This window comes from Microcaecilia unicolor, chromosome 11 (assembly GCF_901765095.1).
Source record: "Microcaecilia unicolor chromosome 11, aMicUni1.1, whole genome shotgun sequence".
NCBI classification, from domain to species: domain Eukaryota; kingdom Metazoa; phylum Chordata; class Amphibia; order Gymnophiona; family Siphonopidae; genus Microcaecilia; species Microcaecilia unicolor.
The window spans coordinates 1855824-1883101 of NC_044041.1; the positions used below are offsets into that span (position 1 = coordinate 1855824).

Here is a 27278-nt window from a genome sequence, read left to right on the forward strand (position 1 = left end):
GCTCTGTCTATGAAAAGTTATTATGCTTTCCATGTTTGAAAATAGAAGTAGGATGAAGAAAAATGGAACGTGGATGAAGTTTGTTTGCTTTGAGTGTACAGGGATGACGGCTGCTCGGGGAAGGGGAAACCTAGATTAACCTAGGTGGTTTCAACTTTCACGTCATGCCGTCTCCTGTTGTCAATCAACCCTCCTGCGTCAGAGAGGGCGGGACGATCGGACGGAGGAGAAGGAAGGAACTTCCGGTGTTTATGTAAATTGCTGCTTCCGTTCCGCCACCAGTGATCTGACACCTGAGACGGTACCGGGGCGAGGGAGGGGGAGGGGAAAAGTGCATCAGGTCAAAATGTAAGGGGGGGGGATGTGGGGGGGCTCAGCACGCAAGGGGGGAGGGGGAACGTAGAGATGATTCGACATGCAAGGGGGCAATGTAGAGGTGGGCTTGCATGGTAGAGGTAGGTGTGGGGGTGGGCTCTGCATACAAGGGGGAGGGGAGTGTAGAGGTGGGGGTGGGCTCGGCATGCAAGGAGGAGGGGGAGCGTAGAGGTGCGCTTGCATGGTGGGGGTGGTTTCAGCATTCAAGGGGGAGGGGGAACACAGAGGTGGGCTCATGGGGGAGGGGTGAGCATAGAGGTGCGCTTGCATGGTAGGGGCGGGGGTGGGCTCAGCATGCAAGAAGGAGGGGGAGCGTAGAGGTGGGCTCGCATGGTGGGGGCAGGGGTGAGCTCAGCATGCAAGGGGGAGGAGGAATGTAGAGATGGGCTCGCATGATGAGGGTGGGCTCAGCATGCAAGGGGGAGCATAGAGGTGGGCTCAGCATGCAAGAAGGAGGGGGAGCGTAGAGGTGCGCTCGCATGGTGGGGTGGTTTCAACATGCAAGGGGGAGGGAGAGCGTAGTGGTGGGCTCGCATGGTGGGGGCAGGGGTGAGCTCAGCATGCAAGGGGGAGGAGGAATGTAGAGATGGGCTCGCATGATGAGGGTGGGCTCAGCATGCAAGGGGGAGCATAGAGGTGGGCTCAGCATGCAAGGGGAAGGGGTGAGCGTAGAGGTGGGGAGGGGGAGTTCAGTCTAATGTGTGAGATTCGCTCTCTTCACAGTTCCGTTCCCGATCATTGCCCCGGTGATGGCAGGGCCCCAGCAGCATCAGCAGCAGGCTCTGGGACTGGGCGCAGGCTCCGGGATGACACTGACAGTGCCAGCAGTAGGAGGAGGCGGTGGCAGCGGCCCTGGGCCGGAGCAGGCAGCCTTGGTAGCAGCGGTGAGCGGCTCCCTGCACAAATACGCACTGAAGAAGAAGAAGGTGCTGAATGCGGAGGAAGCCGAGCTGTACGAACTGGCGCAGGCCGCTGGCATCAGCATGGATCAGGAGGTGTTCAAGTGAGTGGAGAAGCTGCTGAGTCCGCTCCAGACTCTGAGATCGCACAGTATCACTGCCAAAATACACCAGCAGGCTGGGCTTGAGCTTCCGCTTCAAAGTAATCCTGCTTGCCTTTCACATATTCACTGTCCTCATGCTCTCTCGTTGTCTGGTGGATTACATGTAATAGTAATAATCTGACTTACACCATGTGATCATTATTGTTCCTACAAACACACACAGTACATCCAGCTCAGCACCTCAGTTCTACCACACAGCTAACACAAGCAAAAAAAACCACAGTCAAATGTCTCTGTCACACACACAAAAAAAAGTCACGGGCACAGAGTGTACATCCAGACCATGCATCAAATCCCCCCCCCCCCTCACTGCCCCTAAATTTAAACAAAAAGGCAAGTTATTCTACTGGCATTCCAGAAGTATGTAAGTATTGCCATACTGGGACAGACCGAAAGTCCATCAAGCCCAGTATCCTGTTTCCAACAGTGGCCAACCCAGGTCACAAATACCTGGCATGATCACAAAACAGTACAATACATTTTGTGCTGCCATCCAAACCTTTTTTAAACCCCACTAAGCTAACCGCCTTTACTACATTGTCAACGAATTCCAGAGTTTAATTACTTGTTGAGTGAAGAAATATTGTCTTAGCTTCTTCGCATGCCCCCTAGTCCTAGTATTTTTGGAAAGTGGGAACAGACGCTTCACATCTACCCATTCCACTCCACTCATTATTTTATAGACCTCTATCATATCTCCCCTTAGCCGTCTTTTCTCCAAACTGAAGAGCCCTAGTTGCTTTAGCCTTTCCTCATAGAGAAGCCGTCCCATCCCCTTTATCATTTTTGTTATGATATCTTGACTGAGGTGTCATTTGTAGGTAGAAAGATCCTTAAATTATTTATTTATTTGTTGCATTTGTATCCCACATTTTCCAACCTTTTTGCAGGCTCAATGTGGCTTACATCGGCAGGGAGAGACAATAATTGGTAAAAGATCACTCTTAGGAGGTGGTAGTAACGGACCTGGTGCTTACAAATGGGAATATTGTGATGAAGGATCATCTAGGATCCAGTGGTTACTAGATAACGTGGTTCAGTCAGGCGTAATGTCGCCAACTTAGTTTTGCGCATATCATGGTAGTAATGAATCTCGCTCCTAAGCTGAGGTATGTGATCTCAGTCTCTCAAATTTACTGCTAATGCTCACTGTAGCTGCCAAAGACAGCTTCCTTCTGTAGCTAATGTAGGCAATTTATCCATGTGTGCTTGGAAACTCTTAATAAAGCCTTTGGCACTCAGTGGTTCTAAATCCTTCTGCCAGATTTTCTTGATCTCGGGCTGCCTATCTGGTACTTGAAGATCTGGTACTGCACTAACCACTAGGCTACTCCTCCACTCCACAAGGATCCTGGGGAACTGAGTTCAATTCCCACTGCAGCTCCTTCTGACTCTGGGCAAGTCATTTAACCCTCCATTGCCCCTGGTACAAAATAAGTACCTGAATAAATGTAAACTGCTTTGAATGTAGTTGCAAAAACCTCAGAAAGACGGTATAACAAGTCCCATTTCCCTTTTCCTTTTCTCTCTCTGAATAATTCACCAAGTAGTCACTTGGGACTGATCAATTTTTAGACTTGGTTTGATTGGTAACTGAGGTTACCTGTGTCCTAGTCCCACCCACCCCTAGGTAAACTCCCTTTATATAGGGCAATCAAGGGACAACTATCTTCATTACACTTAATTGGTCAATCCTAATTCTTGTTATTCCCTCTCATAGTTCAACTTTTCACACTTGTGAATCACATCATTATGACCTTCATTCAGTGCAATATATGTTCTGGTTTAGTCCTAAGGCAAACTATCTGGAACCTTAGAGCTTGTCCTGTCTGTCTCCAAATATCAGCCTTGAAAGGAGAGATCAACAAACCCAAGAAGGAATTAACTATAATGAAAGAAGCGTCCAGGATGACTCGTTTCCCAGCTAATTTACCACCACCACCACTGCCTCACAGAATGAAACATCAGAGGAATAGATGGGTCACAGTAGGCTCTGGTAGACTAAGATCTGTGACACAGAAACACTCGCCCTTCCAAGCTTTGCCCCTGTCAAATTCTTTTGCAGCGTTGCATCATTATGATAGCGAAAAAAGAAGTACTGTGGTAGAATCAGAGGCAATGAAAACAGCAAAACCCCAGAAACATCCCCCAACTAATGACAGAATTGTGAAAAGCAGAAAATTATTACTGCTCGGAGACTCCATTATCAGAGGCATTAACTTAGGAGCACAGTTCAGGGGTTCCAACGTAGTGAAATATCTTCCAGGATCTTCAGCTACAAGATGTACAGACCAAACACTGAAAGTGATCCAAGAAGAGAGCGAGGCTTCAAACTCTGATGTTGTAATTCACCTGGGGACAAATGACCCGGCCAATAATAGCAAGTTTACAGCACAGAGAGCGTTCCAGAAGCTTGGGGAGGGACTGAAATCTTTGGTTCGGACTGTGGCTTTTTCTGAAGTAATTCCTACGTTGGGGAGGGGAGAGGAAAGACTACGCAAAACAGAGGAATTCAATAAGTGGCTTGAGTCTTGGTGTAAAGAAGAAGGTTTTAGGCACATAGGCGCATGGGGTAATACGTGGAAAAATAACAGGCTGTACTGTAATGATGGGAAAAAGGATCCTTGGGGAGAAATTCAGACAGAATGTTTCTAGACATTTAAACTAGAGGGTGGGGGTGACAAAAGTCTACCCCAACGACCCCACGTAACCCTCTTCACCTACCAACACAGCATGACTCTGATTGAACAGGACATCATGCAATCTTCATCCATTCCGACCCTCCACTTATACCTCATACGATCACTATACAACTTTGTATTTGTTATCCACTGACTGGGCAAACGCCTTTGTCAACGACCTAGACTATATCTCCCGCCCCATTTTCCCCTGCTTATCCCCTATTCTATCCCCTTTCGCCTCATCGACCCTTCCCCCAATGCTCACCTACCCTTACTCACACCTCTCCTACTCCCTTCACTCTTGCCCATTCCCCTCCGCCTCATCTATCCTCCAACTGCTCACTTCCCCTTGCTCATACTTCTCCTACTCCCTTCACTCTTGCCCATTCCCCTCCGCCTCATCTACCCTCCAACTGCTCACTTACCCTTGCTCATACGTCTCTTACTCCCTTCACTCTTGCCCATTCCCCTCCGCCTCATCTACCCTCCAATTGCTCACTTACCCTTACTCACACCTCTCCTACTCCCTTCACTCTTGCCCATTCCCCTCCGCCTCATCTACCCTCCAACTGCTCACTTACCCTTGCTCATACTTCTCCTACTCCCTTCACTCTTGCCCATTCCCCTCCGCCTCATCTACCCTCCAACTGCTCACTTACCCTTACTCACACCTCTCCTACTCCCTTCACTCTTGCCCATTCCCCTCCGCCTCATCTACCCTCCAACTGCTCACTTACCCTTGCTCATACGTCTCTTACTTCCTTCACTCTTGCCCATTCCCCTCCGCCTCATCTACCCTCCAATTGCTCACTTACCCTTACTCACACCTCTCCTACTCCCTTCACTCTTGCCCATTCCCCTCCGCCTCATCTACCCTCCAACTGCTCACTTACCCTTGCTCATACTTCTCCTACTCCCTTCACTCTTGCCCATTCCCCCTTTGCCTCATCTACCCTCCAACTGCTCACTTACCCTTGCTCATACTTCTCCTACTCCCTTCACTCTTGCCCATTCCCCTCCGCCTCATCTACCCTCCAACTGCTCACTTACCCTTGCTCATACTTCTCCTACTCCCTTCACTCTTGCCCATTCCCCCTTTGCCTCATCTACCCTCCAACTGCTCACTTACCCTTGCTCATACTTCTCCTACTCCCTTCACTCTTGCCCATTCCCCTCCGCCTCATCTACCCTCCAACTGCTCACTTACCCTTACTCATACTTCTCCTACTCCCTTCACTCTTGCCCATTCCCCCTTTGCCTCATCTACCCTCCAACTGCTCACTTACCCTTGCTCATACTTCTCCTACTCCCTTCACTCTTGCCCATTCCCCTCCGCCTCATCTACCCTCCAATTGCTCACTTACCCTTGCTCATACTTCTCCTACTCTCCTCATCCCTGCATTCCTACATTCCTATTTCTTTTATTACTCCGATAATACTCAACTTATTTCTCTCCACCAATACTTTGTAATCCCAATTACTATGTTAGCCGCATTGAACCTGCTTTGAGTGGGAAAGTGCGGGGTACAAATGCAATTAATAAATAAATAAATAAATAAATACTATGTAAGGCACATTGAGCCTGCAAATAGGTGGGAAAATGTGGGGTACAAATGCAACAAATAAATATGCCAACACATGCAAACATGCATACACAAAACAGATAAGCATGCAAAGTAGATGCGCACACATAGGAAAGCGAGAATTCCATGAGCCATGCTCTGCATGCTTTCACCACTTGTTTACATATCTGCCATGATAGTTTGGATGCAGAGAGCTCATTTTATACAGTCAGAAATTGAAGGTCTTCTCTTGTGTGGTGTTGTTTTCCAGATGTTCTGTTGTTTTTTTGCTGTCTTTCACAGAATCTTAGTGGATCTACTGAAGATGAACGTTGCACCTCTGGCTGTCTTCCAGATGCTCAAGTCTATGTGTGCTGGACACAGATTAGCAGACACCGCTTCTGAGACCAGTACTGCTGCCCCACCTGTTACCCTGTCAGATGCAAGAGGTTAGAATACTGATGATATTTCAAAGTTATTCTCTGAATTTTAATACCTTAGTAAATAATGAATCTATAATTATTATACATTGGTTAACATCTCAAAAAAAGGGGATAGTTCAGATACTGTAGAACAAATATTTTAGTCATGTAATACACAAGAATAGGTTTGATTTTTTAAATCCTACAGAGGTAAAGTCAAAAAGGTAACATAAAAACAACACTGCACCTTTCCAGATCTTCTAGGCTTGTTGTGAACTTTTGTTAACCATGTTCTCTGTTACTGGCCCACACTTACCTTGTTCTTTCCTCCTTTGCCAGTACTGTGCTGCTTTTTTCACTTCCTAGGACTGTTTTCCTTTCTCCAGGGTGTTGTAAGGTACGCCACTCAGAATCCCACATTATCTGTATGGTACTAGCTGTGAATATTCTTTATGCATACAACTGTTGGGCCTCTATCTCCCAAGACTGAGGGTATTACCTCAGTAATATGCTACTGCTGACAAATCTTGTTGAATAGGTGGCTTAAGTTAACTCATGCTTCCTTTATCGTCTCATCAGACCAGTCTAGACAGTTGGGTTTGTCTTCTTCTACCAGCAGATGGAGACTGAGAGCTACTGACTAATGACATCACACTATAAGTATATTATATAGTCCCAATCCAGTCAGTATTTCTCAGTCTCCAGGAGATGGCAGGTGGGCATCCTGTGAAGTCTAGGTTGGTAAAGTAGGACAGGTCAAATGTGGCTGTTTCCAGATTAAATTATATTGCTATAAGATTTACATTTATTTCAAAAAGAAAAAATAACAACCCTGCTTTTGTAGAGTTTCAGAGCATCTTGGATTGGGGTGTCACATCCAGATCCCTCCCCCCTACCCCGCCATGCCACTTTAATTTCCCTGCTGGGTTGCCTGCCCTTCGGTGCGTCTCGCCTATTTGAGGGAAAGGTCCCATGAGAGCCCTGGGAGCCACTCTCAACAATTTTTTTATTTGGATTTGCTCACACCTTTCAGTAGTAGTTTTCCTTACCAAACACAGGAGCCAGAGTTTGGGGTAGGGGTGACAGGAGTTGGGGCGTAAGTCTCCTCAGTCTCGTTCGCAAGCACCGGAGCTGGGGTCTTGTTGAGTGGCTCAAGCTGCACCCCCAAAATTTCCAGCGAGAGCTGTGTGCAGTGTGGCTCCTGCCGAGTGGTCAGAGGGAGCGTGACGTGCAGTTTTTCTGTATCGTACAATTGGAACTGCGAGAGTTGCAAAAGACCCGAGGAGCCCTCGGTAAGACTGTGTCTGGGTCTGATAATGACCCAGTTTTTGCTACGACTTCAACCATGCTGCAGCTGACTGAGGACCACTTTGAGAGTCCGAGACCTCAAGTCCTTAGCTGGGCAGATGCTTTAGAAAACAAACAGTGCTGCATTTGGGACACAGGTAGTTCATTTTCTGTCTCAGGCTCTGGTTCTACCCCCCCCCCCCCCCCCCCCCCCCGCAAAAAAGGGTTTATATTACTTTTGCACAGAGCCGACTTGTTAAAGGAAGGGTTAGTGGTTGAAGGGACAGGAATCCAAGAGTGGTTGGTTAAGAATTTGATAGATGAGCCAGTGGTGGTCAGCGATTTTTTTTAATTGCTATTACCAGCTACTAAACTAGCTTGGGATATTCAGTTTCAGGCCATATCTGGGCACTGGCACTGAATGTCCAATGCCAATTATGGATGTCCTGGCCATTGGAGCAAATACGTCTCCCAGCCAATATTCAGCCGGGACCTGCATAAGACACTTAACGCGAGTCCCGGATGAATATCTGCCGGAACCTGCATAAATTAAAAAATACAAACAAGACCCCCCCCCCCCCCCCCAAAAAAAAACAGTTTAGGCAGCTTAGCCCCGACCAAGCAATTTAAACAGCTAAGAGTGTCTCCTGGCCGTTTAAATCATTTTGAATATTGGGCCCAAGATTTTAAGCCTCTCGAGGATGGCACGTTCTCAGTTGGCTCGAGGTCACTTTTGTGACCTTAGGAGATACACAACAGACAGTCACTGCTTCTTAGCATGGAAGGTTTCTTTCTCAAGAAAGTTCCTTTCGCAGATGTAGAATAGAAGTAGAGGCCGACCAAGTTTCAGTTTGAGATTCGGCACCAAAACCAGACCAAAATCTGGATTTGTGTTTCGGCCAAAAATGCCTATGCATTTTCATCTGAAACTCAAAACTCACTCTCTGCCCGACCACCTGTAGTCCCTCCCCAGACATACCCTAGTACGCCCTGGTGATCTAGTGGCTTCTTCAGGGTCAGGAACGAATCCTACTTGTTCCTGCCTCTTGCCGCTGCTCTGACACAACGGCTGCTGAGACTTTCAGTGGCAGCGCTGGTTCCAAACACAAAATGGCTGCCAGGACCTCCTGTGGCAGCCATTGCATCAGAACAGTGGCAGAAATGAGTAGAGTTCGTTCCTGCCCCCAAAGAGGCCATTAGACCACAAGAACTTCCTAAGTAGGCCTGAGGAGGGCCTACAGGTAGTTGGGTAGGATTGGAGGAGAGACAGAGAGTTGTCTCAGGGGAGGGTGGACAGAGGGGGTCTCCATGCCATTCTGTCACAGCAAAGGCAATGTCTGTTACCTTAGACAGGAGGAGCAGAGGTTGGGTTGTTATTGCATTACTTTGTGGTTCCCAAAAAGGAGAGAACTTTCTGACCCATTCTGGACCTCAGAGGGGTAAATCAAGCTCTAAAGGTTTCAAGTTTTTGCATTGAGATTCTGAAATCCGTGATTGTGATGATTTGTTGGGGGAAGTTCCTGACCTCTTTGGACCTCAGCAAGACGTACTTATTCCCATCCGGGAGCAGCACCAGATTTGCACTGATCCTTTCACTTTGGTCAGCTCTAAGTGAGAAGTAATTCCATTACACCCTTATCTAGACAACTGGTTAATCAGGGAAAAATCATTTCAGAAGAGTTGCCAGGCTACGTTCGAGTAGTGGGTCTTCTATAGAAGTTATGTTGGGTAGTCATCTTGGCCAAGAGCAATCTGGTACCCTCATGGAGACTGTAGTATTAAGGCACCTTGTGCAATTCTAGTCGCCGTATCTTAATGTAATCCCCCAATGTAATCAGGATTTCTAAAGATCTGAGAACTCTCCAGAGTTACTGAGGGGAGGAGTTCTGAGGTTGTGGGTGGTAAAGGATCCAGCCCAAGGAGGTGGTAAATTGCAGAGGAAAATGTTTCTGGTTGTTGAATGGCAGTAGGGGAGCAGTTAGGAGTTGTTAAATGTTAGTATTGTGGAAAGCAATACCAATGATTTTGATTGCCTCTACCCCTGCCGGGACCTTTGAGGAGAGGGGGGTGTCCTGGATGGGTTCAAGAATCTAAGGCTGACCGGAGAGGAAGGTTTTCAGCCAGTAAAGCATTAACTGCGTGATGTGGAGGAGTGCTCCAGGTGGGAAGTAGGAGATCCCAGCCCCTTCCATAGACCTAGCAACCTGATCAAGAGTATTCAGGTACAACCCAGCTCAATACAATATGGCCTACTGGAGTAAGTCCAGCCACGGCCTAAACCCAAGCTCATGTAAGACTGAACTGTGTGAAATTGAAAAAGAGTGTTATGGTTTGGTTTGGTCTTGTGGCCCAGGTTGAGGGGTGCCCAAGGACGCTGAAACCCAGGTTACATTAAGTTGGTGGAGTGGAGGAGTAGCCTAGTGGTTAGTGTAGCAGACTTTGATCCTGGGGAACTGGGATCAATTCCCATTGCAGCTCCTTGTGACTCTGGGCAAGTCACTTAACCCTCCATTGCCCCTGGTACAAAATAAGTACCTGTATATATTAAGTAAACTGCTTTGAATGTAGTTGCAAAAAAAAACACAGAAAGGCAGTATATCAAGTCCCATTCCCTTCCCCCCCTTAAAAAAGATATAGTAGAATTAGAAAAGGTTCAAAAAAGGGCAACCAAAATGATTAAGGGGATGAAACTCCTCTCATATGAGGAAAGGCTTAAGAGGTTTGGACTCTTCAGTTTGGAAAAGAGAAGACCTACAAAATACTGGGTGGTGTTGAATGGGTAAATTGATTTTTTACTCTTTCAAAAAGTACAAAGACTAGGGGACACTCAAGGAAGTTACATCATACCACTTTTAAAACAAACAAGAGGAAATATTTTTTCACTCAACGAATAGTAAAGATCTGGAACTTGTTGCCAGAGGATGTGGTATCAGCGGTTAGTGTATTTGGGTGTAAAAAAGGTTTGAACAAGTTCTGGAGGTAAAGTCCATAGTCTACTATTGCGAGAGACATGGGGAAGCAACTGCGTGTCCTTGATTTCAGTAGCATGAATCTTGCTACTATTTGGGATTCCATCAGGTACTTGTTACCTGAATTGGCCACTGATGGAAGCAGGGGATACTGGACTAGATGGACCATTGGTCTGACCCAGTATGGTTCACCACCATTGAGGGAAGGTGTTTTTGGCCAAACAGAAGATACTCAAGTTACAAGGTCAGATCAAGAATCTTCTTAAGTTTTTAAACCGGCTACCTGGCCTTACCTCCAAGTTTTGGGGTCAATGGCAACCACACTGGATCTAGTGCCGTGGACCAGAACTTATAAGCAACCTTTTCAGGCAGCTCTCCTGTCTTGCTGGTCTTCCCATGGTCAGAATTGGAATTTAGTTCTGCCCTTACAAGGAGAGGCCAGACGCAATCTAGTTTGGTGGCTTCAGTCAAAGAATTTGAGGAAGAGAATGAATTTGGAACCTCCAGACTAGATAATTATTATTATTATTTGTTACATTTGTATCCCACATTTTCACACCTTTTGCAGGCTCAATGTGGCTTACATATAACCATTAATGGCGTTACCGATTACGGTCTGAACAAACACATGGTGTGAATGAATACAAAGTGATATTGTAGTAGAATGGAGTACATGTATGGTAGGTACAGTTGTGGGAACTTATAGAGGAAAAGGGGAAGAAGAGTCAGGTAATGTTTGTTACAGTCTTTGGTTACATTGTGTTGCAAGTGTCCAGGTATTTTTATGTTGGGTCATTGGGGTATGCTCTTCTGAACAGGTCTGTCTTTAGTGCTTTCTGAAAATGTAGGTGGTCGAGCATAGTTTTTACTGCTTTTGGCAATGAGTTCCATAGTTGTGCGCTTAGGTAGGAAAAGCTGGTTGCATAGGTGGATTTGTATTTGAGTCCTTTGCTGCTTGGGTAGTGGAGGTTTAGATATGATCGTGCAGATTTTGTGGTGTTTCTGGTTGGCAGGTCGATGAGGTCTGTCATGTCTCCCAGTGCCTCGCCGTAGATAATTTTATGAACAGTCGTGCAGATTTTGAAAGTGATATGTTCTTTGATTGGTAGCCGGTGTAGTTTTTCTCTGAGTGGTTTGGCGCTGTCAAAACGTGTTTTTCCAAATATAAGCCTGGCTGCTGTATTTTGGGCGGTCTGAAGTTTCTTTATGATTTGATCCTTGCATCCCGCATAGATTCCATTACAGTAATCTGCGTGGCTTAGTTAGTACCATGGACTGTACCAGGTTACGAAATATTTCCCTCGGGAAGAATGGTTTTATGCGTTTGAGTTTCCACGTTGAGAGAAGCATTTTCTTTATGGTGGATTTCGCCTGGGTCTCTAGTGATAGGTTACGGTCGATTGTAACTCCAAGAATTTTCAGGCTGTCTGAGACAGGGAGGATGTATCCTGGGTTGTTAATGTTTGTGGGGTTGTATGTATTGTATTGCAATCAGATCAATTTTTTTCTGAATTGTTATGATGACATATATATGTCTTTGTTGCATGTTTCTAGGTTTTAATGTTTGTTTGTGGTTCCCAAATTATGAAGGGATGCTCTTATCATATTTTTGTGTATATATGCTACAGAAAAAAGCTAATTTTGTAAGTTAAATCATGTATACCCTGCATTTATTACAATAAAACGTAAAATTGTATACTACTCCTATGGAAAAGCACTGATTTTGTAAATAAATTTGTGTATACCCTGCACCTCTTGCCAACAAAATGTAAAATTGTTTATAACCCACAGGTTATATATGTGAAAATATGGTAGTAACTTTCTGCTTTGTTATGAAAGTACTTACTGGATTGGGACTGCACAGGATGTCTTTAGTCAGTAGTTCTCAGGTCTCCATCTGCTGGTAGGAGGAGACAAAGCCATCCGTCTGGACTGATCTGGAGGGACTTAAGGAAAGAAAATGAGTAGGTAAGGCCCAGTTTCTGCATTCTGTCACTAAACCAGGAGCCAGACTGGAGGTCCATTGGGGAGGAGAAATGGAACATTAAATTCCTGACTTGGTTTGGGTTCAGTACTGACTCCTTGGCCAAGTAGTGCTGTAGTTTTACCCAGGCAAAGTTGTCACTGGTTGCTCTACCCCTTTGGAAACCTTCATACAATTTTCAAGCTAGTTTGCTTGTCCGTTCAGAAGTGACCACAGTATAGTCTGAAATGATATGACTGCAAAGTATTTTTTGATTCTTTTTTTTATATTCAACAACCAGTATTGTATACATTTACACTGATCCAAATGATCCCCCGAGCAATATCCCATGGACATTCCCACCAACCCATTGTCACCCTTGCTCTTCAGGAGACAATCACCAACCGCAACTGTTCCAATAAGGCTTCTGGCAAAGGTCAAGCTCACCAAGATGGCAACAGCATTGTTTCCAAGCTGCAAAGAATGGCCTGGTCTTCCACGATGGCTGCATGTATTAACTAGGTTTTGCACTCAGAAGGTTGCTCACCAGCAGCCCGCCCACCCACCCACCCACCAAACACAGCCCTTGCAGTAGAGTACCTGAAAATTCCCTTTATTGCCTTCTCCCACCCCCACTAGCAAAGGAGAAAATGCTGAGCATTTGAAGCAGCAGCACATTGATATCTGATGACCCTCCTCCAGTCTCCAATCTGCAGATCCTCGTTCTGCTGTGTCACGCACACATCGGCCCCTTGCAAAGAACCGCAATCAGACTTAAATAAAACACAGCATGTCCTCGGTCTGAGCATCCTTAAGCAACACCTCCCACGAGTGCAAATAAGTACCCAGGATACTGTGCTCCAGAGCAGACTCCTAACCCAGATGCTCCCCAGAAGACTCAGCCCGTGCCGCCCCCATCACGTCACTGCATCCAAGACTTTACATGCCAAGAGATCAGCAGGGCAATTGGAGAAATCTTTTCAGCTTCTATTCCCAAATTCCCGCCTGGCTGTTCTCCACACCTGCAGCACGTGAGCCAGACTCACTCGCCTGCGTATTTCTGGCAAGGAACACTTCCAAGTCCATAGTATCAGACTGAAAGGGCTCCATACCATACACTTTACATTCATGGGGTTCAGTAATAGAGCTTAAGTACCTTCCGCCTCCTTACAAATCAATACAGCATCTCCAAACCAATCCTGGGAGCTTTCCTGTTCCCAAAACACCTGCACAGGGAAATGGCAACATGTTCATTTAAGACAGCCACAGTCCTGTCCACTCAGCTAAGGGCTCTCTCTTAATTTTGTTAATAATGGGGACACAGTTCCCTCCAGAACCCCTAACTGAGTAAATCCAGCACTGGCCAACTGGAAAACTTTGCAGCCCAGCTGGCAAAAAGACCTCAGACATTGCAGTGTTAATACAATACCCCAAGACTGCTGTGTATCCTTCAAGGAGATAATTGGGGGGGGGGGGGGCTGATTGGACAAATCAGCACATCATTGGCATATAACGGAATCTTGTGCTGCAAAAAAAAAAAAAAAAGTCCGAGGTTCACATATCAGCTGTGGCAAAGACCAAAGAGGGAGAGGGAATGCAGAGAATTTTCTTTTAATGCTAGTCAGCTGAATAAGAGACCCCAACTGTGTCCACTCAAATTACCCCAAGCAGGTATAAAGTAGTAACAATGCTGCAAAATAAGCCGGAGCAGTGTGTATTAAAGCTAGAGAGCAAAGTTGTTAGGTGTACAATTATATTTCCTGTTAGTTCGAGAGCTGTCAGTCTAGGAAGATACGCTATATGTGATTTGAAGCCTCAATTTAAAATGTAGGATTTGTTGAAACGTTTATTAATTTTGGATGTTAAACATTTCATTTCATTGCACTGCAAGGAGAAAGAATTATTGCAAGCTTTCAAACGCTGGTGTGTCTTAATATCGGATGAAATCCATATAAGCCATTCTTTTCAGACATGACCTTTTGTAGGGTTTATACATTTTGAGTATTTGCTAGAATTCACCCTTAAAGTTTGCTTCATGTTAGAATTATGGTATTTTTAATGTTTTTCTGTGTCTCTCTTTTGAACTAGAGGTCTCATTTGTCTCAACAAAGGACAGTAAAATCCCTGCACCACTCTCCTTTTCCTCTTCTGCCCTTCGACCTCCAAGACTAAAGGCCTCTAAGATTGTAGTCTGCAGTTCTGCTGATGTTTGCTCACCTCTCTCTCAAGGTCCCCCTGGTTCCTTCCAGTTTTCTTGCTGCCTGTTCTCTCCTTTTGCAGGTTGCGTTTATTAGTTTATCTACTGGGGTTGGTGCAGGCTTCCATTACACTAGGAATCAGGATGCAAACGATTTCAGAGAACAGTAAACGCATTTATATGACAGGTGACATTTTACAGCTGACTAGAACTTAATAGCTTTATTTCAAAATTCTCTAGTTTTACAAAAGAAATAATTAAAAGCCTTTTCAAAGAAAAACTGTTGAGCCCTCCCCCTAGTAGTTAAATTGCAGTCTTTGGGTTCTGTTTTCAGCTTTTTCTCCCATTCTGGGCTTTTTTTTTTTTTTGGTCCTGCTACAAAATTAAGACAACATGTTTGAGCATGGATTGTTACTCACTTAAACATTTGAATACTATAAAATAAAAATTTGATTAGGTTTTAACCTTTATTTTTCAATTTGTGCTGCTAACAGGTAAGGATTCATAGTTTGTTAAATTAGATGCCTGGGTGTATTATCCATACTTTGTAAGTTATCTGATTTAATAGTTGCAAAATCAAAGTACCACCATCAGCAGATAAACTGAACCTGTCTGTACAAACCTCTCTCTCTCTCTTTTTAAGTCTCTTCCCCGAGACTAAAATTCAGTTGATGAAAGTGAGAGGTTCACGTCTCTGCTGTGGTAGACTAAGAGGTCCTTTTTACTAAACTACGGTAAAAAGTGCCCTTACGCAGGTCTTTCTCGCGCTAAGACCATGGCCGAATTTTGCCAGTGGCACGTGAGCACTTACTGACCCCCTACTTTGTAGGCGGTAAGGACTCGCGTTCTAATCAAGTAGTGCATGGTAATTAGGTACGCTAACTGATTAGTGCAGAATTGCCCGCTTTCCATCCCCAAATGTGCCCCCTCCCAGAGAAACAAAAAATACTTTTTAGCACACAGTTTGTGCTCAGATCAGATACCTGAGCTCGTTGTGTGGTAAGCATGCACTGGTTCCTACTGTAGCTTAGTAAAAATAAACTTCATCTATCAGGCTAGAATTAAGGCTTTTTATCCCTTTGATTAGTGCCAGGGTATGATATAAAATTGAAGGAAAAGCAGCAGAAGAGTTAGGCTGAACGCATTCCTCCTTTGCGCTCACAGATGGCCTGCTGAGGTTCCTTCCTTAGACAGTGTCAAGGTAAAGCAAATTGCAGGTCAGGGGCATGTCCACGTTATAAGCATTCAGTAAAATACAATACAGTATATACGCTTATATTCCGCAACACTGGTTCAGTGCAGATTACAGCAAGGAAGCTGGCTGTTACAAGGAAGAGCAATGCATTCAGGTGGACAGGCATCATCTTCGCTGGGCAGACGCACAAACAGTCCCCCTGAGTTGCACATTCTGCTCCTTAGGTCCACATATACACCATGGGAGACTGTTATTCTCCATGCTGGGCAGATGATTCGTTTATAAGCTACCTGTAGAGCAGTAGCTTCAATTGCTGTATCATGGGGCCATCACACAGAGCAGATTTTTTTTTCCTGTTTATAATGTAGCATGCCTCTCCCTTCCCACCCTGCCACAGATCCAGAACCTCTCTCCCCTCCCCCCCCCCCCCCCCCCCCCCCACTGTGTCCAGCACCCCCAGTCTACCAAACCTGAGTTATTCGTCAGTGCCAGCAGCAGTAACATGCTGCCTGGGCCAACCTGGATCCTTCCCACTGCAACGTCCTTCCCTTCTGATGTAACTTCCTCTTTACGTGCGGGTGGGACCTTGCAGAAAGAAGGATTCAGGTTGGCCCAGGCAGGGTGTTACTGCTGTTGGCACTGGCAAATAACTCAGATTTGATGATCGGTGGCAATGAGGGAGGATGTATGAGAACTGCTGGATTCACAGGGGGGAAGGGGAAGGCTGGACCCATGGGGAACAGATGGAAGATGGCAGAGAGAGAGAGGTGCTAGACCCTTGGAGGAGAGGGGAACTCAGAGATGCCAGACCTTGAGTGAGGGAACAGGGGAGAGAGGGGGAAAATGTCAGACCATGGTGTCACGATCCCAGGCTTTGAACAAACAGTCATGGACTCTGGAACAACGTGAGCCCTTGGCCTACTGTCGACGAGCGGCAGCAGGAGGCAAAATTCCCCAACCAAGACTGGACTAACAGGACTGGAGCTGTAGGCAGGCAGGGCTGGAACAGACAGACTGGAACAACAGGAGATTGGAATGGACTTGGCTTGGCTGGACTGGAACCAGATTCTGGAACGGACTAGGCTTGGCCGGACTGGAACCGGATTCTGGAACGGATTAGGCCTGGCCAGACTGGAACTGGATTCTGGAACAAGCTTGGCTTGACTGGACAGTAACCGGATACTGGAACAAGCTCGGCTTGACTGGAACTGGATTCAGGAACAAGCTTGACTGGACTGGAACTGGATTCAGGATACTCAAGCAAGATTCAGGATTTAGAAACAAACTTGGCAGCAAACAGGGCAGAGACAAGCAGGAAGGGAACTGGAGCTAAAGACAGACAGGGCAGATACAAACAGGAGGGGAACAGAAGCTAACTGGAGCTGAAGACAAACAGGGCAGAGACAAGCAGGATACAAAGCTGACCCACACAGACAAACAACAGAACTAAGGCAGAAGTGCACACAGGCACCAAAATAAGAAAACAAGACACAGAAGTGCCCACAGGCACCCAGACAAGAACAAGGCAAGAAATCTAAACAGAAGTGCCCATGAGCACACAGACTATAACAAGGCAAAAGTGCACACCGCACACGGACTAACTTGGGGACCTTTGGCATTGCAAAGGCCCTGAATGAAAGGCAACCACTTCCTTATAAACAGGACAGAGACGGGAAATACACAGAACCCAAAGTGAGGCTTGAAACACAGAGGAAGTGGAAACCCTACAGGACAGAAACAGGAAATACACACTGAACACCGGAATGAGGTTTGGAACACACAGGACAAACACAACAATGCAGATAGAAGCCAGCCCATGAGCTGACCAGCAGAAGTAAGGTGAGTCAAAAGAGGGGTCACGGCCACAATCGGGAGCAATAGCATTGATGTTACATCCTCAGCTGTTAGCGGTTGAAAAGATTCCCAGTTTTGGTCAATTTTGAGTCCTTGGGTTGTAGGATCTCTGGCGATTAATGTTGAGCTAAAGGTTGGATTATTTTCCCCTGTTGGTGTAGCTTTAGATAGTTCGGACCTAATTTGGAGGATCTTATTGCTGAAATGATCAGCTAAGTCTTGGGCGGTGGGACATGTTTTTTGTGAATGATCATCATTAGTGGAAGCTAGTTTTTTAACTAAGGAGAAAAGCTTTTTCTTGACCTAATAGACTGCTGTATAGTTTGGCATTTTGAGTCAGCTGCCTTTTTGTAGCTTCGGAAGGCTGACTTCCAGTTGGATTTATCAGTAGTATCTTTGTTATTTTGTTCTTCATAGGGGCTCAATGGCCCAGTCAGTCATGTTTTAAAATGTGAACTCTGACATAGGTGGTATATCTGTAAGTAAAGATAAAAATCCTTACGTTCAATACCATGGTCAGCCTGTAAATCTTGAAATGATCTTAACACCCCATTTGACTCAATTATATGCAGATGTCTAATCCACTTCTGTTTCCAACCCCTGGTCACCCCAGCTGGAGGCAAACAGCTCACGTGCTGAAAATAAAGCTAAGTGTGAAAATCCTTTTTTTTTCTGTAGTAGGGAAACTTGCAGGTTGAGACCAGAGTTGTAAAGAATTTCCTAACAGAATTTGCATTCTTCCTTATACCTTCCCAACAGCCCATAACCAGTGTTGTCTTGGGGTCTGACCTAGCAGGAATTGCTCTATTCATACCCAAGGCTTTGGATTACTCTCCTTCTACTCCAGGAGTGCCTGAATTATATCTCCTGAAACTAGGTACTCCCAGACCTCCTCCAGTCCTTCTCCTCATTAGCACACTCTTTTGAAATCTGGAAGGTAGGGGTGTTTTCTTCAAATGTAGGAGAATACTCTACATTGCAGTTAGGCCAAAGCAACCTTGACTAAAGAAATGAGGAGGGTCTGGCAGAGAGATAGAAATGAGGAAGCATCATCATTTTACTAATTGCTGTTTGTCCCAACCATGTATGTAATTGCCCATGCCACCTATTAATACGCAAGGAGAGTTTTTGTAAAATGTTACCATATTTGAGTTTATATAAGTCATCAAAATTCGGGCTAATTTTGACTTCTAAGTATTTAATAAACCCCATCACCCAACAAAAAAAGGAAATGCAGGCTCTAAAGAGAGATTAAGAAGCTCAGATTTAGTGGTGTTCATGTTAAAACCTGAGAGGCTGCCGTATTCACTTGGGACTCTTAGATCATGAAGGAGCAAAAGAGGTACTTGTCAGGATTGCTGGATTGCGTATTCTTTGGGAACCCACTGCCTCTGTGAAGTGGACCCCGGGACCAACCCTAGACAACGATAGCTGACAGTACTCAGGGGAAGACAAGGCCATAGCGAAAGACTGAATGAATTATTTGCTCGGATCTTTACGGAAGAAGATGTAAGAGATTCAGGAATAGAAGTGATAAAGCACCAAGATGATCCAAAGTGGTGAAAAAACGATTTCATTATTGATGGCTGTATATTCAGATTTGGTTGAAGTTAATTAGAAAGACATAGTCTCAGACAGACTCACTCAACACAGGCCGTGTTTCAGCTTTTTAGCCTTCATCGGGAGTTGACTTACAAAATAAAACCATACAATAAAAAAGTACAATCAAAATCACAATAAACAATAATATTTAAAAACAATTAGAAAACCTTCAGGGGTGAATGTGGGTAGATGTGAATGCACGTGAAATAATAGAATCAATTGAATAAGAAGTGAAAAGTGATTGTCTCTTGGTATAAATAGGAGTGAATTGCACTATTGACAGAGCTTAAGAAATAAAGATATAATTCTTCCATAATTTTGGTGTAAGAGTGAAAGTGACAAACGATGAGTGAATTGTGTGAATACGTAGCACATAATCAAGTGGAACTGTAGTGAGTAATTAATTCCTGCACTTGTAGACTGTGCTTGAAATTGCGAGGAAACATGAATATCAGTAAAAACTCAGATAATAAGAGTTACCTAAAAGGATTGTGAAATATGGTCAATAGTCCATCCTGAGTAAATAAAGAAGCCAAAATTATAAGGAAGGGAAAGGAAAGACATATTTTGAACAATACCTCAAACAGCAGCGTGTCATTAAATTCTGCCATATGTAATGCCTGACATATAGCTGCGAGAAAGACATCCAATGTCAAAAAACGCTTTATATATTCAAAAATATCTAAAAATGAAATGATGTTCTGCCGTACCTCAATGCCATCAAATATGTGCATATAATTAAAATTAAATTAAATAGGTTTCTATAACATCCCGTCCCAACCTGGCCTAATAATTTCTAAGAAAAAGATTGAGGTGTTATAGACAATACGCTGAAATCTGCCCAGTGTGCGGCGGTGGCCAAAACAAACAGGATGCTAGAAATTATTAGGAAAGGGATGGTAAATAAGGCCAAGAATACTGTAATGCCTCTGTATGTATGGCTCCATGGTGTGACCTCACCCTAAGTATTGTGTTCAGTTCTGGTTGCCGTATCTCAAAAAAGATATAGCGGAATTAGAAAAGGTTCATAGAAAAGGGACCAAAATGATAAAGGGGATGGAACTCCTCCCGTATGAGGAAAGGCTAAAGAGATTAGGGCTGTTCAGCTTGGAAAAGAGTTGGCTGAGGGGAGATATTATTGAGGTCTACAAAATCCTGAGTGGTGTAGAACGAGTAGAAATGAATCCGATTTTTTTTTTCCAAAAATTACAAAGACTAGGGGACACTCAATGAAGTTACATGGAAGTACTTAGGAGGAAATATTTTTTTCATTCAACTTTGGAACTTCTTACTAGAGAATGTAGTAATAGCGGTTAGCATATATGGGCTTTAAAAAGGTTTGGACAAGTTCCTGGAGGAAAGGTCCATAGTTTAGCCACTGCTTGCCCAGGGATTGCGTTCCTTTCAATGGTTTCTCTTTTTTATTTTTTTTAATATATTTTTTACCCTTTTTGACTTAGGCATGAAAGAGGCAGTAGGGGCAAATAAATAAACGATACTATTTGGGTTTCTGCCAGGTACCTGTGACTTGGATTGGCTACCATTGGAAACTGGGCTAGATGGATCTTTGGTCTGACCCAGTATGGCTGTTCTTAGTGGAAGAAAGAACTCGGGGTCTACCTGAGTCAGCAGAATATCATCCACAAATAAGGAGATCTTAAACACCTCTGATATTGGGATTTGACCTAATAAGGGCTGCTAAGGGCTCTGAGAGTAAAAATAGCAGAGGGGACAACGAACAACCTTGCTGCATCCCTCTAGCTAATGGAAAAGAGCCCAAGTACATTCACCCTAATTCTGGCAGTAGGGTTAAAATAGAGAGCTGATACCCATCTGCAAAAGTTGGGTACAAAACCCTTTGCAATGTAAAACTTAAGAACATAAGAATAGCCACACTGGGTCAGACCAGTGGTCCATCCAGCCCAGTATCCTACTTCCAACAGTGGCCAATCCAGGTCACAAGTACCTGGAAGAAACCCAATTAGTAACAATATTCCATGTAGAACCCCAAAGAGTGGCAACATTCCATTCAGAATCTCGAATAATAGCAACATTCCATGTAGAACCCCAAAGAGTGGCAACATTCCTTTCTGAATCTGAAATGGTGGCAACATTCCATTCAGAATCTCAGATAGTAGAAACATTCCATGTAGAACCCCAAAGAGTAGCAACATTCCATTCAGAATCTCAAATGGTAGAAACATTCCATGTAGAACCCCAAAGAATAGCAACATTCTATTCAGAATCTCAAATAGTAGCAACATTACATATAGAATCACAAAGAGTGGCAACATTCCATTCAGAATCTCAAACAGTAGCAACATTCCATGTAGAACCCCAAAGAGTAGCAACATTCCATTCAGAATCTCAAATAGTAGCAACATTCCACGCTACCAATCCTGGGGCAAGCAGTGGTTTCCCCATGTCTATCTCAATAGCAGACTATGGACTTTTCCTTCAGGAACTTGCCCAAACCTGTTTTAAACCCAGGTATGCTTGTTAAAAAGGGAGCTAAGCTACCGGAGAGGAATCATTAAAAACTTCTTATTGAAGATGTTTGTTTACAACTGTATGATGGTAAAGGAAAACATGTGAAGATTGGGGCAGAGCTTCTCACATTAGCAGATATCTGGACAAATGGCAATCCCAATAAAACAAGTGTTGTGATGACTGAGGGGCGGGGAGGGGAGAAAATATGAAAAGAAGGTTGACAGACAGCATTCTCAAGTTATAGTTTTAAAGATGCATATAATTCGTTGAATATGTACTGAAAAATTCTGTACAAATGGTGCAATATGTTTTGTCACTAATAAAAATGTTGAACTATAAACCCAGGTATGCTAACTGCTGTTACCACATCCTCCGGCAGCAAGTTTCAGAACTATTCATTGTGTGAAAAAATATTTTCATTTTGCCTAGTCTTACTTTTGGAACAAGTAAAAAAATCGATTCATTTCTACTCGTTCTTCACTACTCAGGATTTTGTAGACCTCTGTCATATAAGCCCACTTTACTCTGTCGAACGTCTTTTCGGTGTGGATAGGCAGGAGTACCATAGGGATGTTCTTCTGTTGTGTCGACCAGTTTAAGTGCTGTGTCCATATAATGTTATCACTCGCGTTCCCGCCAGGGATAAAACCACATTGATCCTCATGAACAATGTCCTTAGCTATGTAGCTAAAATACTGGCTAACAATTTCACATCTAGATTGAGAAGGGATTTGGGTCAATATGAACTGCCTAACTTCGGGTCCTTTCCCGGTTTGAGCAAGATAGTGATCTCTGCTTCCATCATAAAGGGACCTCATTCCACTTGTAGCACTTTGTTGAAAACTAGGGTCAGCAGGGGAGCTACCAAGCCGGTGTAAGTTTTTGTTTTGTTTTTTTAAGTAGAATTTAAAGGATAAACCATCTGGACCTGGTGACTTACCTGGCTCAAGTCTTTTGATTGCCTGTTATACCTCCTGAAGTTAGATCTCTCTCTCTCTCTCTCTCTCTCTCTCTCTCTCTCTCTCTCTCTAGGGAACACCTGTGATTCTCAGGGAAGGGAGCTGGTCTTTCTGGACATGAGTTTGCAACGCTTGAGCCAGGCCTGGTACAGGAAGATGTTATTGCAGACCATTTAACTTCCTGTTCTAGTCCTTGCTGTGCTTCTGGGGCTGATCTGGGCTTGAGCTATGAGGATAGTAGGGCTGCTGTTGGCTTGCTTGGCTGTAGATTATTCCCCGCCTTGCACTGTCATAGTTTCCTAACTTAGTACCTGCTGCTAAAACACCATATTGTAGCTGATTTTTCTTAAAATTCCCATCTGATACTGCTGGTGTTCCTCTTCCTTAAATCACAGACAGATTATTGGAAAAGAAACTGAACTACCTAAAACCATCATTAAAAATCCTGTGGTTACATCTGGGTTTAATATTACTGCATAAGTATTGCTGTGTTTGCCTGTATTTGGGGAAAAAAAACCTGTGACTTTATTTCCTCTTCAAAGGCAGGTTATTTACCCAGATATTTGGGGTATTGGCCTTGCAAAGTGGCTTGATGCTTTGAACTCTGACTCTTATGTATATTTTGTTTAATCAAATGTTTTAGGTTTTCTTCGCCAAGGACTTAGCACTTGTACAATGGACTCTTTAGTTGTAGGAGTAACGGCAGTATTACATAATTTGCACATTTGTCCATTTCTATAATAGGAAACCTTGTACTGGAGGACAAATTATGTTTCTGAAAAACAAATGTCATGGAGGCAATTTTCCTGTGTAAAACCTGAATTTATATGGAAACAAAATTCTTAAAAATAATAAATTTACATAACTGCATGCATGCAAAACGTACCTGCACAGTGTGCACCAGCTTGGGTGGAGTTGGGATGACCTCACGCATCAACTAGATAGGATTTTAGATAGTGCTGGGGAGGAGCCGGCTGTCTTGGTACATAGAAAAATATGGGAGAGAGGTTCTGGAAGCCAAATTTAGGCTCTTGGTAGAAAGCTTAAATCCAGAACCTCTAGAGTAGCATTTTCCAAAGTGCTACCCATTCCATTCGCAGGGCCCAAGAGACAGACAGAGCTCTGGAGTCTCAATGCGTGGATGAGGCGATGGTGCAGGGAGAAGGGTTTTAGGTTTGTAAGGAACTGGGAACATTCTGGCGAAGGGTGAGCCTATTCCGGAAGGATGGGATCCACCTTAACCAGAGTGGGACCAGGCTGCTGACATCGGCATTGAAAATGGAGATAGGTCACCTTTTAAACTAGAACCTGGGGGAAGGCTGACAGTCGTTCAAAAACGCATGGATCCGGAGCAAGGTATCTTTCATAGATATCACTAAAACAGGGAAGATAATTTATCCCGATAGCAAGGTGACTTTAGATAAGAAGCAGACAAAAGACTGCAAATTAACACTGTGAACTGTTGAGCAAGACCTAAATAGGAACAACAAACATAGTTTGAAATGTCTGTTTGCGAATGCCAGAAGCCCAAGAAATAAGATGGGAGAGTTAGAATATATTGCACTAAATGAAAAATTAGATATAATAGGCATCTCTGAGACCTGGTGGAAGGAGGATAACCAGTGAGACACTGTCATACCAGGGTACAAATTATATTGTAGTGATAGGGTGGATCGAATTGCTGGAGGGGTAGCATTGCATGTTAAGGAGGGCAAAAGTCTGCAGGAAACAACACACATCATGGAATTCCTATGGATGAAATTCCATGTGTAAAGGGGAAAAGGATAGTGATAGGAGTGTACTACCGTCCACCTGGCCAGGATGGAAGTAGAAATGTTATCAGAAATTAGGGACGCAAACTAATTGGGCAACTCAATAATAATGGGTGATTTCAATTACCCTGATATTGACTGGATAAATGTAACATCGGGGGAAGTTAGGGAGGTAAAATTCCTTGACGAAATCAAGGACTGCTTTATGGAGGAGCTGGTACAGGAGCCGATGAGAGAAGGAAAAATTCTAGACCTAGTCCTTAGTGGAGCGCATGATCTGGTGCGGGAGGTAATGGTGCAGGGGCCGCTTGATAACAGTGGTCATAATATGATCAGATTTGATATCAGCTTTGGAGTAAGTACGCACAGGAAATCCAACACATTAGCATTTAAATGTAAAAAAAAAGAGACTCATAAAATGAGAGGAACGGTAAAGAAAAAAATTTAGAGGAACAACTGTGAAGGTCATGTTCAAAAATACCATCCTGGAAGCCAAGGCCAAATATATTCCGTGTATTAAAAAAGGAGGAAAGAAGACCAAATGACAGCCGGCATGGTTAAAAAGTGAGGTGAAGGAAGAAGCTATTAGAGCTAAAAGAAAATCCTTCAGAAAACAGAAGGAACTGACTGAAAATAATAAGAAACAGAATAAGGAATGTCAAGTCAAATGCAAAGCGCTTTGAAAAGGAAGGCAAAGAGGGACTTTGAAAAAAGGATTGTGTTGGAGTAAAAAAATGTTTTTAGGTATATTAAAAGCAAGGAGCCAGCAAAAGAATCAGACAGCTAGATGACCGAAGGGTAAAAGGGGCAATCAGGGAAGACAAAGCCATAGCAAAAAGATTAAATTAATTCTTTGCTTCAGTCTTCACCGAGGAAGGTTTGGGACAGATAGTGGTGCCAGAAATGGTATTCAAAGCTGACGAGTCAGAGAAACCTAATGAAATCTCTATGAACGTGGAGGATATAATGGCTCAATTTGACAAATTGAAGAGTAGCAGATCTCCTGGACTGAATGGTATTCATCCCAGAGTACTGATAGAATTGAAAAATTAACTTGCAGAACTATTGTTAGTAATATGTAATTTATCTTTAAAATCAAGCATGGTACTGGCCAATGTAATGCCGATTTTTAAAAAAGGTTCCAGAGGGGATCCGGGAAATTATAGACCAGAGAGCCTGACGTCGGTGCTGTGAAAAATGGTAGAGACTATTATAAAGAACAAAATTACAGATCATATTCAAAAGCATGGATTAATGAGACAAAGTCAACATGGATTTAGTGAAGGGAAATCTTGCCTCACCACTCTACTACATTTCTTTGAAGGGGTGAACAAACATGGATAAAGGTGAGCCGGTTGATATTGTGTATCTGGATTTTCAGAAGGCGTTTGACAAAGTACCTCATGGAAGACTCCAGAGGAAATTGGAGAGTCATGGGATTGGAGGCAATGTCCTATTATGGTCGCCGTATCTCAAAAAAGATATAGCGGAATTAGAAAAGGTTCAAAGAAGAGTGACCAAAATGATAACGGGGATGGAACTCCTCTCATATGAGGAAAAGGTTAAAGAGGTTAGGGCTCTTCAGCTTGGAAAAGAGATGGATGAGAGGAGATACAATTGACGTCTACACAATCCTGAGTAGAAGTAAATCGATTTTTTACTCATTCCAAAAGTACAAACACTAGGGGACACTCAAGGAAGTTACATGGTAATACTTTTACTTTGAACAGGAAGAAATATTATTTCACTCAACAAATGTCCCCTAGTCTTTGTACTTTTGGAAAGAGTAAAAAAAAATTGATTTACGTTTACCCATTCTACACCACTCAGGGTTTTATAGACACAGCTTTAATGATGGTTTTTGAAAATAATCCAGAGCACAATTTAAAACAATGCATTAGTCTGCAAATACTTTTAATTTGGTGGTTACCCAGTACTAATTATACTCATTCCAGGAACACTAGCAACTCCTATGTGACGACTAAATCTATTTTTGCGTGACGTTAAAGCTAAGCGTTTTATTTTTCCCATCTAGGAAGAAATAAGCCCAGTGCCGCTGTCAGTGGGACTCAGATACCTGCAGAACGCAACAGCAGTCGAGAGGGCTCAAGCCAAAGAATGCCTCGGCAGACCAGTGCCACACGACTGCAGAAGGGGGGAAGTTCTGGCAAAGCTGCAGGGGGTGGTGGCTCATGAGCTGCTGTGGACATTAAGCTGGTCTAGCTCTTAATAAAAAGTAGAAGTGTATGGCATGTACAGAATGTAAGTGATGTGTTGATATTGTAAATAATATTAAAGGGTCGCAAAGCAGACAGAAATCTGAGGCTGGACATAGTGTTTGCATGCGAATTCTGACATCGGCCAAGGCGATAGGCATGACGAAGATTCCACCTAGGTCCTACAGTTGATCACCGAGTTCATTTTTTTTTCCAGAACAGACTGTGAATCTTTGCATAAATAGGAGTTTAACCAGGACAGACTCAGTTGGTCTTGCATAATGGAGCCATTTTGCCTCTCCTTATGCATTTGGGATGACCTGGTAAGGTCAAGCCTAACCAGTTGGTTGACGCTTCTATTTGGAGCAAATGAAGGATCTGTCAAATATATTGAACAAACTTACGGAAAGAGCCAACTCACATAGAGTCCACACTCACTATTCATCAATGCATTTTACATCCACTTTGATCCCTCATCCCGCACCCCAATCTATCACGCACCTATCCACGGAACTATGGACACCATATGTCTTTGTCTAACACTACCCTTTAGCTTCCCATTGCCCCCTTCCAATTACTTCTATGTTGATATCCCATTGTCATATTCCAAATCTGATATTTGAATGTCTCTTATACCTTTGCACAATGTAATCCATAACCAAATTGTAACA

General features: G+C 43.8%; 1 protein-coding gene across 7 annotated transcripts; it reads left to right on the forward strand.

The window, feature by feature from the left end:
• The first annotated feature begins 238 nt into the window (after positions 1-238).
• LOC115480584 (mitotic-spindle organizing protein 2B-like) lies at positions 239-26992 on the forward strand. Of its 7 annotated transcripts, none has more exons than XM_030219371.1 (5): positions 239-253; positions 1099-1378; positions 5985-6130; positions 14411-14602; positions 26427-26992. In XM_030219371.1, exons 2-5 carry the CDS (start codon positions 1125-1127, stop codon positions 26585-26587), a joined length of 753 nt encoding a protein of 250 aa, XP_030075231.1. In that variant the 5' UTR covers positions 239-253; positions 1099-1124; the 3' UTR covers positions 26588-26992. The 7 variants fall into 7 exon arrangements, with proteins under 7 accessions (XP_030075231.1, XP_030075230.1, XP_030075229.1 ...); XM_030219370.1 differs by having other exon boundaries at positions 243-301; XM_030219369.1 differs by lacking the exon at positions 239-253 and adding an exon at positions 282-348.
• Positions 26993-27278: the final 286 nt, after the last annotated feature.